At 31.2% G+C, this 15,580-nt stretch overlaps 2 protein-coding genes across 2 annotated transcripts; one reads left to right on the forward strand and one right to left on the reverse strand.

Moving 5' to 3' along the window:
• Window positions 1-10,223: 10,223 nt before the first annotated feature.
• Syt15 (synaptotagmin 15) lies at window positions 10,224-12,602 on the forward strand (the record flags this gene model as incomplete). Its single annotated transcript, XM_002118246.1, has 5 exons — window positions 10,224-10,313; window positions 10,755-11,177; window positions 11,368-11,526; window positions 11,692-11,809; window positions 12,280-12,602. The coding sequence occupies 5 exons, from the start codon at window positions 10,224-10,226 to the stop codon at window positions 12,600-12,602; spliced, it is 1,113 nt and encodes a 370-aa protein (XP_002118282.1).
• A 955-nt stretch (window positions 12,603-13,557) lies between these two features.
• TRIADDRAFT_63155 (expressed hypothetical protein) lies at window positions 13,558-15,510 on the reverse strand. The gene is made up of 5 exons (XM_002118259.1): window positions 15,477-15,510; window positions 15,041-15,109; window positions 14,231-14,440; window positions 13,911-14,024; window positions 13,558-13,625 (listed from the first exon to the last, which is right to left on the reverse strand). Exons 1-5 carry the CDS (start codon window positions 15,477-15,479, stop codon window positions 13,623-13,625), a joined length of 399 nt encoding a protein of 132 aa, XP_002118295.1. The 5' UTR covers window positions 15,480-15,510; the 3' UTR covers window positions 13,558-13,622.
• Between the last annotated feature and the right edge of the window lie 70 nt (window positions 15,511-15,580).

The following is a 15,580-nucleotide window of genomic DNA, read 5'->3' on the forward strand; positions in this document are numbered from 1 at the left end:
GAAAGACTGCTACCATAACAGTAGTAAACTTATATGGATGAAATTGAACGCACATGTGTATTACTGCTTAATACGATGCGAATAATCTAAAGCTGGTAGATTGGATGTTTTAAAAGATCATATTATGATGATGATGATGACGGTGGTAAGGACGCTGAAATTTTAAATACATCTGTATTCGATAGCATAATTTTGAAAAATACAGACACATATAATTATAGCTAAAGCAATACTCGTAGACATATTGTAAATACTGCGATATTTAATAAATACAAGTAAGCTGGAAAGTCTGCAGGATCAGCATAATAATGATGAGGTGATATTAAGAGTTTTCTAGTACGTAGCACATATGAGGTAGTTTAATTTTAAAGATTCTACAATGAATTATGCAAGTGCAAGAATAGAGCTAAATTTATACCATAAAATCCGGTTAATACATTGTTGTTCAAAATGATGTTTAATATATTGTTGAATATTACAAAAAGCAAAGGTAGTAGTTTTTCCTGTGATAGTTTGCTATAATTATACCTTTTCAGTCTTTGACAATATAGCTTACCTGTATATCAGGTAACTATATGACTTTATTAATAGAAATATTGTCTGAAATAGTTAAGTATGGTCGGAAACGGATGTTCCAATGTTATGGACAATATAATATCCAATTTATCTCTATTTACTGCCTCAACAACGGTTCCTGAAGCCAGGAGACATTTCCTCAAAGCGACTGCTACACACATTGATAATTGTTCTTCAGTATTCAAAATAAAATATACTGTACAATAATTCAAAGCAATCTATTTTTATATTTTTCCTATTTCTTCTAATGTATTCGTTGAATACGTTTATGAAGCTATGTGGTACAATTATCATACATTACTAAAAATCTCTCCTGGGTCAGTTTTGTTCCATATAATGATTAATTACTTTGTGTATAAAAATACAAAAAAAGATAGAATAGCAGAATGCCTGCTAAATGCTAGTAGCAAACTAAAAATAATCGTCGTTGCACCTAGTTTGATTTCAGCGACGATAGCTCTAGATAATTCTGAAATTAATCTATTTTGGCCCAACCTTCATCGAGCTATGGCGCCTGTCTATTTAATTTATTGTAATCTATTGGGATTATTTATTCATATTTTCTGCCATCATTGTCCTTTAACCTCCATCTTATTACCATGGAATGCCGTCTATTAGTGCTTTAAGTGCATGCTAGCATAATTATTTGAGCAAAAGCTCATTCTTGAAGTAATCTTTCCAGCTATAGGAACTCTACATAGTAGACACAAAATAAGCTCTGGAAATAAGGTGGCAAGCATACATGTCAATTTTTTAAGAGGGGAGGGAAACAGCATAGAAAATACCCTTCTCTACATATTATTATTTTGTTCACTTCAGGTAGTACTTATCTTCAATCGTGAACTAGTCCTTTAAAAGTCTATCTGGTTTGTCTAGAGAAAATTCTATTACTACTATAGCATGCCAGTATATCATAACGGCTATCACGTCTTGGTTATTTTAAGAAATCAATCAAAATCTTTAGGCTATAAAAATGGACTAAATGGCATTTTTAGATAGGACAGTAAATAATATTTCTACATATAGTGACGCTATCGTCAATAAGATTCTCTTCGTACGGTATTATTTATCGAATCGTAATCTAGCTTTTGAATTTTTCAAGTTCATGTCAGATGAGGATTAAAGCTTATGCTTACTAATATATCATTTAAATAGTAGTATTCCGATTGGTGGTGCAGTTCAACGGCATCGGTTCAAACTATTCCCCCGATGTAAATTGAAAATATTAATGCGTTAGTAAGTATTATTAATTCTACCATATAATATCCTTGATACGTGACATCAATTGCTTCGTTCTTTTAATACAAAAAGGGACAATTTTATTAAAATTTAATATATTGACATGATCATCTTTCCCAGCAATTAAGCAAATCAGCGATGATGGTTAGAAGGTGGAAATGGGTCTACATTCAATTTTTTTAATGGTCACCGATAGTATAGTATAATGCTTAAATAGGGTGTCTTTGTTAATAATGTAATAGCTACTGAGTAGATGAATAATATAAAAGAATAATTGCTAGTTAGCTATAGTTAAACGATTAAAAGGAAATATCCTAAAAATGAATAATAAGAGTTTTACACATTAAATTAAAGATCAGGATGTGCGTAACTTTACTTTTATCAAGGTTTAAATAACTACCGGTGCCCGATTTGATGTTTGTATCTGTATTTCCTAAAAGCCAGAAGGGAGGGAGGAAAGTAGATAGTGATCACAGGGTATTTTTAATCAATATTATTGATTGAACTCCAAATGGATAAAATTGACGACATTGTATAAAATAGATTAATATTATGCTTCTGTTTTGTGACAACGTATTATGAGTCCGTTGGTAGTAATTTCATTCTATCCAATCTGCTGTCAGACAGAAAGAATGCAATAGACTCTCCTCCCATTCCAAATTAATTTTACTTTATGCTGTAGGTAATTCTTGTTTGCATAACAATCACTATGGAAATAGTAATCATATTAGAAAAGTTTTTGTATGATTATCATGCTAATTTGTGGCATCAGCTGCTGTTTTATTCCAGGGGAAGTAACAAAAAGTACATTAGAATCTCAAAGTAGATGAGAGTTTTATTTCGCAGAACTGAAAGACTGAAAATGAAAATAGAGGATGGAAAAACTTGATCTTGAGATTTTTGATTTTATGAATTTCATCATTAATATTGACTATATCTTGGGCCAATTTAACTGATGCTTAATAGAGAAAGAGAGTTAGAATAGCAGCTTAATATTTGTATTCAATCTTGTGTAATATAAGATTAAATCGAACAATAATATGAAAATGAAGTTATTTCTCCTTTGAATTTTATTCGTTGTTTGTGCATTAGTATTATTGAATTGAAATTTTCCATCTGGACTTCAACAAAGTTAGGGAAAAGGAATGAATCTCCGCACCAGACAAAATATCCTATGAATTGAAAGTATACTCTTTATTCGTAAAATGATCATCAATTACAAAAGTATAATAACGATTGTAAAGTCTAATATTGACTGGAGTAGAGTAACTGTATCCATCAGCTTTTCTTTCACAGGGATTGGTGCATGTAAGAATTGCCTATGAATATCTATGTGCATAAGTGAATCTCTTACAACTATAAATTTATTCTCCATTATAATTATTAACCATACATGAGAAAGGATGTCAAAGAATAAATGAAGCTAGCGAGCAAAAATGGAAATAGAGATTAGAAAGAGATCGTTTATTTTCTGTTGCTATATTATCAATTTTATTACATCATCAAAATGGAAATATTTCCTTACAACATTGAATATGGTATAGCAACTGACAAATAATTAATATGAAACATTTGTATATATTGCCAAGGTAAATACAATTAGCATTACGGATATCTAGTGTTAGAACTTATCGTGATGCTAGTTGACGTATTAGGAAAGACTAATATAAATAATTTAATATCAACTATCTAGATTATAAAGAAAAGTCAGGAGAGGGAAAGAGATAGATAATAAAACCATGATTTTAACTTGTATTAATCTCCTTTTTTCTTAAATTAAATATAACCTGTAGTAGGATAATGAAGGGGAACTCCATAATATAATTATAATCCTACCATCAGGACTCTATACGTCAAATAAATGAAATATTAATAGACAGCAAAGTCAAGTGGATCATCGTTTACCTTGAAAATTAAATCAAGTCTTTGACAGTAGTCATGATTGACGTAGTTTTTATAATTAAATGTAGTTTACTATTCTCAATTTTGATCTAGCTGGCTAGAACAATTAACCACATCATTCTACTGCCAATTTCTAGTCCTATCGACATCATGCCATTAAATCTGAGCAACTATTAACGTCATCACAACCGAAAATGGTGTACGAATAATAAAATGAATCGTCGAAATATCTATCTGACTAATACTTATAACTGATTGAATTTGATGGCAGAATTTGTACAAATAAACAACAACAAAATAGATCTTGATCATCACCTGCACTCTAATGTCATCCAGTTTTTGACTATAATCATTCAACTGAACGAACTAATTAACTATCCTAGATAATAAGTTAACACTAAGACAGAAAATTGCATAGACTGACTATTATTTTTTTGAACTCCTTTTATCATAGTTAAAGTCTATAATCCTAAAAATAAAATAATTTCAACACTCCATCCTTTCTGATGGATTTATGTTTCATGATGGAAAGAATAGTAACCAATTGAGAAGTCAAAAAAGGAAGTCATTATTATAGCATCGATCCTTCTACTGTAGCCATGTAAAATATTTCGTAGCCGACCCATTTATTGCATATATTGTGTGCAAAAGGATTAATGAAATAGATCACCAGATTTTTATTTTTATACAAAAATAAAGAACAGAATAGCCTAGAAGAAAGCTTAGCATAACAAATAATTAATCTGGCCATGTATGTAGTCTTTGCTTTATTGAGCTATTTATTGGTTAATAGCAATAGACAAACCACCAGAAAAGACAGTAACTGTATTAGACAATATCAACGAACGGATAATTAACTGGGCTGCATGTATTATTTGCTTAAAATTTTGATCAACTATTATCACTTGGTGTTGATCTAGAAAATAATTTGACTATAGCTTTGATAATCAGACACATATTTTCGACCTGGAATTTGAAAACTATGTATTGTTATTTCTCCAGTATCCTATGAATAGAAATTGAATTTGAATAGCTATCAACAGTTAATGTAGAATAGATTGGTGGTATCAATGTACGGGGTTATGGAGAAAGAATAAGATCAGTATGAGGAATTTGATTTTATATGCAGCAAAATGAAAGTAAATAGCTTTTTACTAGGAATAATGAATTAAATCGGTGAAAAAAAAGCGATAAAATGGAAAAATAATTAAGGCTGCTTTATAAACAGTATTGAAAATGAAAATTATGCTTTTTCTATGCCGATTGAAATTGGCTGTAGATAGAGTTGAGCTCGATTTGAAACCGTTGTTCAAGGGAAAAAGTCTTAAAGTTCTCTCTAATTCATCGCAGCATTGTGTTCTCCCTATTCTAACCACATAAATTCTATCAACTAACAGAAGCTTATCAATAAGAATAATTTTATGTTGCTAACGACGATGGTGGATAACGCTTGCAAATGATAGTTGTCTCCTCCATTTCAAACTGATCGATGATATGGCCAACAGCACTTACTCAAGATAGTTCATTTTAATGGTTGCTATTTTAATGTTATTATTAATGGCAGCAACTGCGAGGAGTTTGATCAAGATTGATTAATTATTTTGAACAATCATTAAAGCCGTAACCAGTAGCACATTGAATCATCATTTATCTCACATCCAAAAAGAAAAAAATAATAAATAGCAGAAAAATATAATATAAGCAAGACAACATGAAGAAAGGAAAACGTTAGTTATTTTATTTTAATAATCTACAGGGCCCATTTGATGACTTATTTTTTTCTCTCTCCTTCCTTAATTGTATTTGTCTTGTGTTGAAGATAATTTTTAAATGGATTGCCTTTTTTATTCTTTTCATTCTACTCTTGCCAAGTGATTTTTTGTTGTTCAATATGATAACAATCAAGATGGAATTTTTACGTAGGGATTGCCACCTTGTGCCCATGTGACGCAAATCTATCATGACAGTCGATTAGAGAAATTGTTGACAATGTATTAATGTTTAATTATATTAGTCAAGTTTTATTTCCACCTTGTACTCTAATAATACCCAAGTACACCTCAGCTATTCTTCAATAACCTTGAAACAATTTGATTGACTGTAGAAAACTATCAAGCATGACAAGAATAGTGATAGAGAGCCTGTTCAAATCTCGTACCCTTCTACACTATTCATTCACAAAAATTCTATATGACTGCTTTTGTTCAACAACAATATTACTATCCAATCTATATATATATATATATATATATATATATATAACTAGTAGACATGACGATACGTATCCGTCAATTTTTTTTTAGTCTTGGTATTCAACTGTTCTATCGCTCCATCCACTTAGCCTAGATGCACGCATATACTGTACGCGTATATATAGGCGTGTATTCTTCATTATAACCCAATTGAATCTTGATGATCATTTGAACGTAGAAGTAATACAGGATAGACTTTGCTAGAGTTCAATTTTTTTGTTGTCCTCATCTATTTCATTAATCATCGTGGACCAATCGGATATTCATCAAAGCCCAATACATTGCATTAGATTAGTCTATAAGTAATCTACGCAGATCTAGTACAAAAATAGAGTATATCTAGACTGATTTTTAAAGCAATACTATTGCCGGATTACAGGTAAATACTGGCCTATTAGTTTTCTTTGATGAGTTTATAATTAATGATACTTGAGATTGCAATAGAAAAGTCATCATTATTTTATTCTCTGCCTCAGTTCCAGCTGATATTTCAACAACTATCGTTATCATTAAGATATCTACTGTATATCTTGCAGTTATGCTTGTATTAAATTGATCATTCCGTCTACTTCTTGCCCCTGACTTAAATCTGCAGTTTTTTTTCTCTCTTTTTAGTCTCCATTGGTATTGCAGTGACTATTGCAGTCTTATCAGGCATAGTAGTGGTTTTGGTCTTTTATTTAATCATTCGCATCATGTTTCGACTTCTTCACAAAAAACAAGAGCAATTTTACGATCCGGTGGCGGCTTGCATTGAGCCAAATGAGGTCAAATCTGTTTCACCAAATAATTTTCATAGTTGCCCAGTGCAACCATCCATAGCAAGTTCTTTGGATAATTTACCGACACCGCCATTAACCAAAGTTTCTCGACCTCAACCTGCTAATATTATGGGCTACGATCGATCACGTCGAAGAGGTAGTAGTGAAAGTAGCGCAAGCCATGACTCATTTGGATACAAACAGTTGAGTTATCCTAACTCTCCCAGTTTGTCGGTACATAGTGGTCAAATTATCATGCCGTTATCACCAAATACTGCTAAAAAAGAAAATTATGGCAAGCTAATGCCTGAATTATATCAGTAAGTCATTCTTTTAATACAATACGTATGTACATTTCCAATACATTTTTTTGTTTCTTTCTAATTTTAATAGAAATCGTAACACATAAACAGTAGTTTGATGAGCTAATAGTTGCGATATCGAGTTGAATTCAACGTTTTTGTTTGTTACGATAGTTTTTAAACGTTCAAAGATTAAAAATGACATAGCAGGGAAGAAATAGAGAACGTTTCGATCGAAAATACTAGTGATTTTATGTAACTACAATGGATGACAGATGGGTTGATAGCTTACATTTCTATGTAAAAAACAAGAATTGATGATAGGAAAATAGAATATAAGCAACAGAATACTGACTGTTGTAGGCTGGAGGATAAAAATTGTTAAAATCAACAATATACCTTCCTAGTATTTAACATGGAAATTAAAGAAAACTTTTAGGCAATATGCTGAATTATCATTTTTCTTGCTTTAGGATAAAATAGAATATAGATTATGAGTTGAATCGGTATAAACAACTTAAATCGATATCTTCACGTCATCCTTTGCTATGCAAATAGAAATGAATCTCAATTTTTCTGTACAATAACTTCATAGTTGGATTGATAGTTGGATCGAATTATAGAGTGTAATTTATCATACACTTTATAAATTAAATACGGTCCATCAGAAGCAAAATGAAAGCACTGGAGCTAGTATATGTATTTATCGATTTATCAATCAATTTGTCACCAAAATTATACTCAATTCTACATGTATATTAAAATAATCACATCGCTACAACTGATATTTAAACAGTAGCTGCTAATAAGTGATGAAAATTTACGTTATACGATAGTATAGAAGCAAATTGTAAGTAAACTTCATGGAATTACATTACTGTACTCTATTATAGATTGCTTTAGCAAATAATTCTTGAAGTTGAAAACTTTGAACATAAAAACAACGACTACCCTTTCAGGAAGTTACCCAACTCATCGTTTCCTTTATTTTTAGTGAGTTGCGTTACTGAATAAAGGATTTATTGCCATATTCTTTATTTTTTATGACTGTATTAACTACATCGAAATTTGAATAAGGTCTCAATAGTAACTACTATCCCTACAAATAGTGACTAAAGTCATCATTTATCCGATGGCCGGAGAATTAGGGCAACTTGGTAATGGGTTTATCTCCATGCTTTACATTTTATAACTGTATTAAAGTTTTTTGTACGGCATTATTATTAAAGCCTCAATTCCATTCTGATAACAATAAGACAAAATACTTCAAATTTTATATAACAGTCTAAACTGAATATCTTGTAATTTTCGTTTTACTTTCTTTAACCGAACACGAATTTGGTAAAAAATCGATCATTTTAAATCTAGACGGATCGATTTCTTTCAATTTCATCAAGCTAAAGCGGAGAGCTAATTACAATTATTTTACTTTACAGCTAAGATAGAACGTTAAAATTTTTATCAAATCTATCGGCCATCAATGAATAGTCAAACTACACCATATCTAATATATTAATGATACAACAACCAATCAAATGACAGTATATTATATTATAATAGATATAATATCTATTGTATTTCAATTTCTATATCAACCTTTTCTCCCTAAATGAGTTGCTGAATGTAGAGGCATAACCTTAAATTATTTAGTCTCAATATTGAAATCTTTCAAAATCTTTTGATCGACAATATAATTAAGGTTAAGTAAATTAGATGAGATTATTCAACGTTAGCATTAATCAATCAATAAAAAAAAAATCTGTACGTTTGTTGACTACTTTTCAAATCTACACTTTCCATGTAGACTTTAATTAGCGTATTATTCTTATTTGATGTTTAATATTTGTTGGATGTGATCCCTTAAGGCTGCGCTCCGAATTTTTTTTATTAATTTGTTCACATTCAAATCAGCAAATTGTATCATAGCAATAACAACAACATAACAATAGATGAAATTATTATTTAGCTTGTCGACAATACTCTATACTGTCTATCTGTGGTTGACGAAGACAGTATTTACAAAAAACGAAATACATAGTAAGGAGCGACATTACCATTAGTTTTGACAATATTATCAATACATTAGAGCGATTTTAGACTGAAAAATCAGTTGTAATAGTGGTAGCAATTCCTATAGTATGGGCCAACTTATTGTTTAAAGGATTAATTAAATTGTTCAAAATTCTTGACTTATTCCTTCCATGATGATCGGGATTACTTATTAAAGTTGATAGCTTTCAAGATAAAAGTATAGATATTGAAATAGATTTTATTGCCACAACCCTAGTAATAAACTCCTATCAATAAACCTTGTGAATTAACAATAAAAGGTTGTTTACATTCTCCTTAACCAGTTTCTCCTTTTTTCAATAATTTCAAAAAATGCGCTGGATGTCTATGGAAAAGGTTGTAATTAGCTTCCAATTTATTTCCGGAATATCATAGATGTCACTCTTGCCATGTCAATTAAAATAAAATAATATTTTATATATCATCCACTTGCTAAGGGTTGGGTAGGCTGAATATAAGACATCAATATTTTGTTGTTGTTATTCATGCAGATGAAATATTGATTGAAATCACAATATATAGTATAGGATAAAACAAAAACTCATGTTCAATACCTAATATCTTACTATAAAGAGCAAAAAATTAACATATATCTCGATAAACATCAATGCAGTAGATAGAAGTTGAATATTACTACTAAATAATTGCATCATAAATGTAAATTATACCTTAGAAATTAGAAATTAGCCCTTGTTATTGGCTGATATGAGAGGCAACATTAATAGAATGTTCAAAATATTACTGATATAGAATTAGGACCACATTTAGCCATACCGATGATAATAGATGAGAATAATATCGATTAAAGGAAAACAATATTTAGAACCATCTAATAATTACTCACTGTACAACTGAATGATAATACGAAAAACAATAGACAGTACCATTTTTAAGCAAGCAATATTAAAATGGATAATTTTAGACACATCGTAATTCTGACACCATCTTCGGACTAGCCAATAATTTTAATATCGTAAATTGCTACTTTGTTTCGAGGTATGATTAAAATCTACAGTATATAATGATCAATAATTAAATTACTCATCATTTGTCTTTCAATAGCGATATCTTCATTTTAGAAGTTAGATGATTTAAAGTAAACAAATTTTCTCATCAATTTGATGCCGACCTTACCTTATAATTACAAAATTATTCACCTATTGCACCAATACTTGATATTAGTTTTGATTTGGTTCATATTTTTAGTTACGGTTGCGATTAATTAACATGAAACTCTGAATAGGCGTACTCTACAAGTGGACATTAACGATAATACCTTAATAAAATAAAATTTCAACAAGAATACTCCGTTGTAATCATATTGAACAAATTCCTTATAATGTACAATACTAATGATTATGGAAACAAATCCACGGGGTCTTCAATTATTTGAAGTTTATCGTTCTCCAAGTTAAGCATACTACAAGTCATGAATAGCAAATTTTTTTTATTTTGAATGCTAATATAATATTGGCTATTAGCTCATTTTCAATTATAGCAGACACACCCTAGGGATAAACTACATAAACATGCCTTAGAGATTAGTATACAGTACAATAAAATTATAATTGAGAGGTAGGCAACTGCTCGCAGGTATTGTGTTTCTAGCTTGAAATTAACTAGATGTTATGCAGCTTAATGAATTATTATAGGAAATTGTCGGAAGAATTTTTATTACTGCATATATTCTTCTTTTTATAATAAGTTTTTGTAAAATGAAGGACATAAATAATTTTAGAGAGAAAGGATCAGATACAATAACCCACATAACTAAGTACGATATGTCTATTTTATATCTACTTGCTGATTATAGGAATAATGATGCCGATAATGAAGATATTGAATTTCCTCCAGGTAATATCGGTAGAATATGGTTCTCATGGGAATATCAACCTTCAGATGAGCGATTAACAGTAGATTCTATCAAAATTCGCAATTTGCAAAATCGTCCTGGTGGAGGTGTCAGAAATCCACTAGTTAAAGTGTGTGCATTGCCATTTGAGCGGCAAACTAATCAAACTGTAGTCAAAAAGAAGTCCAATAATCCGCGATACGATGAATCATTTCATTTTCAGGTGCCCATAAATGATATCTTCATTAATCTAGGCTAATTAGCTACGCTAGTCATGCTTATAGTTTTTATCAATTAAAAAAATTAATGAATACTCTACATAATCTTGAGCTAAAGGGCTAAAAATTTATTATATACCGCTTATTTCTCCGACTTCGATTCTATCACTTATCATATACAATTCTTTACTTTAGATTTCTCAGACTGAATTTCAACGTAGTAGGCTTCGTTTGTCTATATTTGATAACGAAGGAAGGCGCCAATACCCAATCGGCCATATTACTTGTCCGTTATTAGATTTAGATACATCAAGTAAGAAAACCGTCTGGAAAGATATCGAAAAAGGACTTGAGGTACCTATTTATTGGAAGTTCTTATTACTGCATCTGATTTATGTGTAAACTTAGCTTGCAATATTAACAGTTGCTGTATAATACAGAATAAAATTTTCGACATTTCTTGTAGCATCAAAACAACTCTAATCATTATATTTATTTGGATTTGATTTCTTAAAATAGACATCGTACCAATTAGGAGCTATCACTTTTGCTTTGCAATTTATACCGCCTGATCGAGTGACTGTTACCATACTGAGTGCTAAGGACTTACCAGCTCATGAAAAGTTATCTCATCAATGTAAGATTGAAATCATTGAAAGCTAAAATTACTCGTAGGGTTCAAGATAGTACTAATAAACCATTAGACATGTAACTACTGTAGTGTTCAATAAATGTTGCTAACGAGTTTCCAAAATGACCAAAATCGTATCAAGCTCACTAAACTATCAGAAATGATCACTTGTCAAGATATTGATCATCTATCTGTTAAGCAACAGCTGCGATGTAGAATTGCTGTACACGTATTGCACATTAATGCGCATAATGTTCTTAGTTTCGATTTCTACTAGTGGCTCTTAGTTTATATTATTCGTTATTGTGATTTTATTTTCTAAATGTCCTTCCTTCATGCATGCTTTGATAAGGGAAAAATTTAAAGAATCTCTAAACATCAATTATAATTATTAGTTGGCAATTTTATTTCTATCGTGAATATGGCTTAGCAAATCGAATTAATGATGGTATATGTACGAATGCTCGTATCTATAGGTTTCTTGGTTAAAGCTACCTTAAGATATAATCAGAAGCCAATTAAAACTAAGAAAACGAACATTGTTAAGAAAACTGTAGATCCTACCTTTGACGAATCGTTCCAATTTAAAGTATCAAAAGAGCATATTGAATCTACTGCAAATATTGTCATTGAAGTTCTATGCCGCTCTTCACATTCGTTCAAAGCTGATCGTAATGTTGGTCAAGTAATAATCGGTGGTAAAGATGTTGTTCGCGGACAAGCTTTGGATCATTGGCAAGAAATTATCAGTTCCCCTCAACAAAGCGCCCAAAAGACTTATTCATTGAGTCCTCCCTAATATTCACCGTTATCCGTATAGATAGCATGAAGGAAATATCATTATAATAAGACTTTCTAAAAACTAGATATCAATCCATTTACAGCCAATAGGTCACAATATCTGTTGAAGATGTGTTCTATAAATTCTAAATCGATTACCACTGCCTTGAATTTATCATGTTAGAAAACTGTGTCAAGTTGACTTGACTTGAAACTAGAAAGTTTAATGATTAATACGATGAATACAAGTTTTCGGATTTAACGAGTACATACGAAAGTAGACATCAGGTAGATTTTAGTTTTAGCAACTACTAGCTCGAAAAATTTTATCCTCATCCAACACTACAATTATTTGATAATGTACAGTAGTGATAGCCATGCTTGACCGTGTTGCTGTTATTAAAACCAATCAATTGTAAAATTTTTTATCAGGTTACATTGCACTTTCTCACATGTACTCGTATATTTCCGTAACTTAACTGATATCAATACCAATTTCGTATGACTATAAATGTGATAAGTTGATGGAACGTAAGCGAGATGTTCCGCTACTCTAAAGTCAAAATAAGATTAATATTACGTGAGGTATATTTTAAGTTTAGATGTGAATCAACATCGGCCATGCGTCATGAAATACCAGTGTTAATATTCGTGACAACTGCGATTGGTTCATGTTAACTATAACTATGCTACATATCGCTTTTAAAGATATTCGTTCAATATCATAAAGGCCTTAACTCCTTTTTTGCCATGACAAAAGAAATCTATGCTGCTACTGCTGCTTTTCTAAACGTTGTTGAGGGCATATCGCGTATAATTTTCTTCGATACTAGCATAGCTACGTCTTTTAATGCTGTAACTTCAATCTTTATAGTAAAATTTTGCTTTTGTATCAACAAAACTGTATTGAACACAACCAAGACTATATTTAAATAAAGTTAATTCTATATATCCTTTTTTTATCTGTCGTAAAAGCTTTTTATTTAACTGGCTGTATCAGACAAGCATTTGAGAATTATTTTGTACAAGCGGGATCGGATTACTGTAAAAACAGAAAAAACAACAGTTAGTATTGAAATAGATTGCTATTGTCAAGATTAAATTACCTAGTAATCTATTGGGTATCAAGGTGCATAGCTACTAAGTCATGAATTAAGTTATAGAGTCTAAGTACGCCTATCCATTATTCAATTTTAGGATATATTGTTACCATAGCTAACACATACTGTATACAGTATACGTTGAGGACATTTAAGCTAATACTGCAATCTCTACCCTATCTGTGGTACAGTAATAGTTATAGTTAGTATTAATGTTCTGAACATACCTTCTTCTTGCCAGCACCAACTTTAGCTTTGGCAGTACCACGTACTTTCTTTTGTCTGTTCTTTCTCTCCTTACGTTGTTTCCTAGAAGCCCTTTTCCTCTCCAAGAAACCCAACTGATCAAATAAGAATAAATTTTACATTAATATCCTTGATGTTATAATTCAATTTACTTCAAGGTCTATCAACGCTATATTTGTGATAACTCAATTCCATCAATTGAAAAATTTAAATCTTAATTCAAGTTTTGTAGCTCGATCAATAATATTGTAACAGCAACTAATTTTTACGATCACGTAATCAGTATTGACTGACAACTTACCCGAACCAAACGATGCTTGGGCTCAAATTTTTTAAGATAATCTAAATTATCGTAGATAACGGCGAAACCAGTGCTTTTACCACCACCAAATATTGTCTTGAATCCAAAGCAGATTATATGATCTGCAGCACATTTGTACATTTGAGCTAATCTTTCCTTAACGACAGTCTTTTTTACGGTAGCTTTACCAGGATGGAGGACATCTACGACCTAAATAGTTATTAGGCGAAATTTAATTTCATAGTATCGTCCAATACAAAACATATCGAAAATCCTGCTATAGAGTAGCAATAAAACTGGTAGATCAGTATGAGCACTAAAGGATAACCATAACTCAAAAATGTGCAGGATAATCACCCTAATATGGCCGACCCCGCCAACACTGGTACTGGCTAGGACCGTTATTGTAGTTACCAGAGTTGCAAATTACAATACTTTCATACTGAACTGCCCCTGAACTAAATGCATTATCCAATCTAACTTAGTTCAGAAATAGCCTTCAAAAAAAGCTTTCGTAGGGGATACTATATCATTAAGATGTTATGTAACTAAACTGCAAATTACTGATATGACTGCAAGGTAAATAGAATACTAACTATAGGATGAGTTTACAGGAATCCATCAATGCCATCTTCTCTCAGCTAAAATGGAATCGCCTCTGCAAACTGCTCTTATACCCACCGATTAATAGTAGTTACTCACTATGGATATTTTCTATTACTGTTGTACTCTATTCTGTATTCAAAAAATGATGTAGTGTACCAATCACAATTTAACGTTTACACTATAACAGAGGCAGAGAACACTTACCATTTGCTTGCGATTCAACAAGCGGTTGGTCATAAACTTGCGGGTTCGAATTGTGATAGCACCTTCGCTCTACATCATGATAATAGTAAGATAACATAAGTGCAATTTCAAGATCGAAAATGACTACAACATCAAAAAAGCCTATTTCGACATAATTAGGATCATTTGAAGCAATCTGTATTGCAATTCATGTTGACTAGCAAGCAATCTCTCAAGCCATGATTACTACAACATGACTAGGACTTAGGATGTGTAAGTTGAAAATCGATACAATGAATATTATCGTTCATCACACTATTCAATCTTGAATTAAATAATAAAAAATTCAAACCGAACGAAACAATAAGTTTTTTTCTTGAAGTTAACATCAAATGAAGGCTAACTAATGCAGGATTAATTGGATATTGGATGGATTCGTATACGATCGGCTACTCACCATTTTGAAAACGTTGGATCGGAACTGAAAAGAAACGGCCTTATCACGCGTGAACTATTAATCATGCGCAATGGACAGTACAGAACAATGGCTCTTGTTCAATA

The sequence above is a fragment of the Trichoplax adhaerens genome, genomic scaffold (genome assembly GCF_000150275.1).
Source record: "Trichoplax adhaerens TRIADscaffold_41 genomic scaffold, whole genome shotgun sequence".
Lineage (NCBI taxonomy): Eukaryota > Metazoa > Placozoa > Uniplacotomia > Trichoplacea > Trichoplacidae > Trichoplax > Trichoplax adhaerens.

Bases quoted from the DNA above. Each gene is read 5' to 3' on its own strand.
- TRIADDRAFT_63155 (XM_002118259.1), bottom strand. The intron at 14,441-15,040 runs GTAAGTGTTCTC...ATAACTATTTAG, and splicing joins TGTTGAATCGCAAGCAAATG to GTCGTAGATGTCCTCCATCC. The intron at 14,025-14,230 runs GTAAGTTGTCAG...TTATTTGATCAG, and splicing joins CCAAGCATCGTTTGGTTCGG to TTGGGTTTCTTGGAGAGGAA.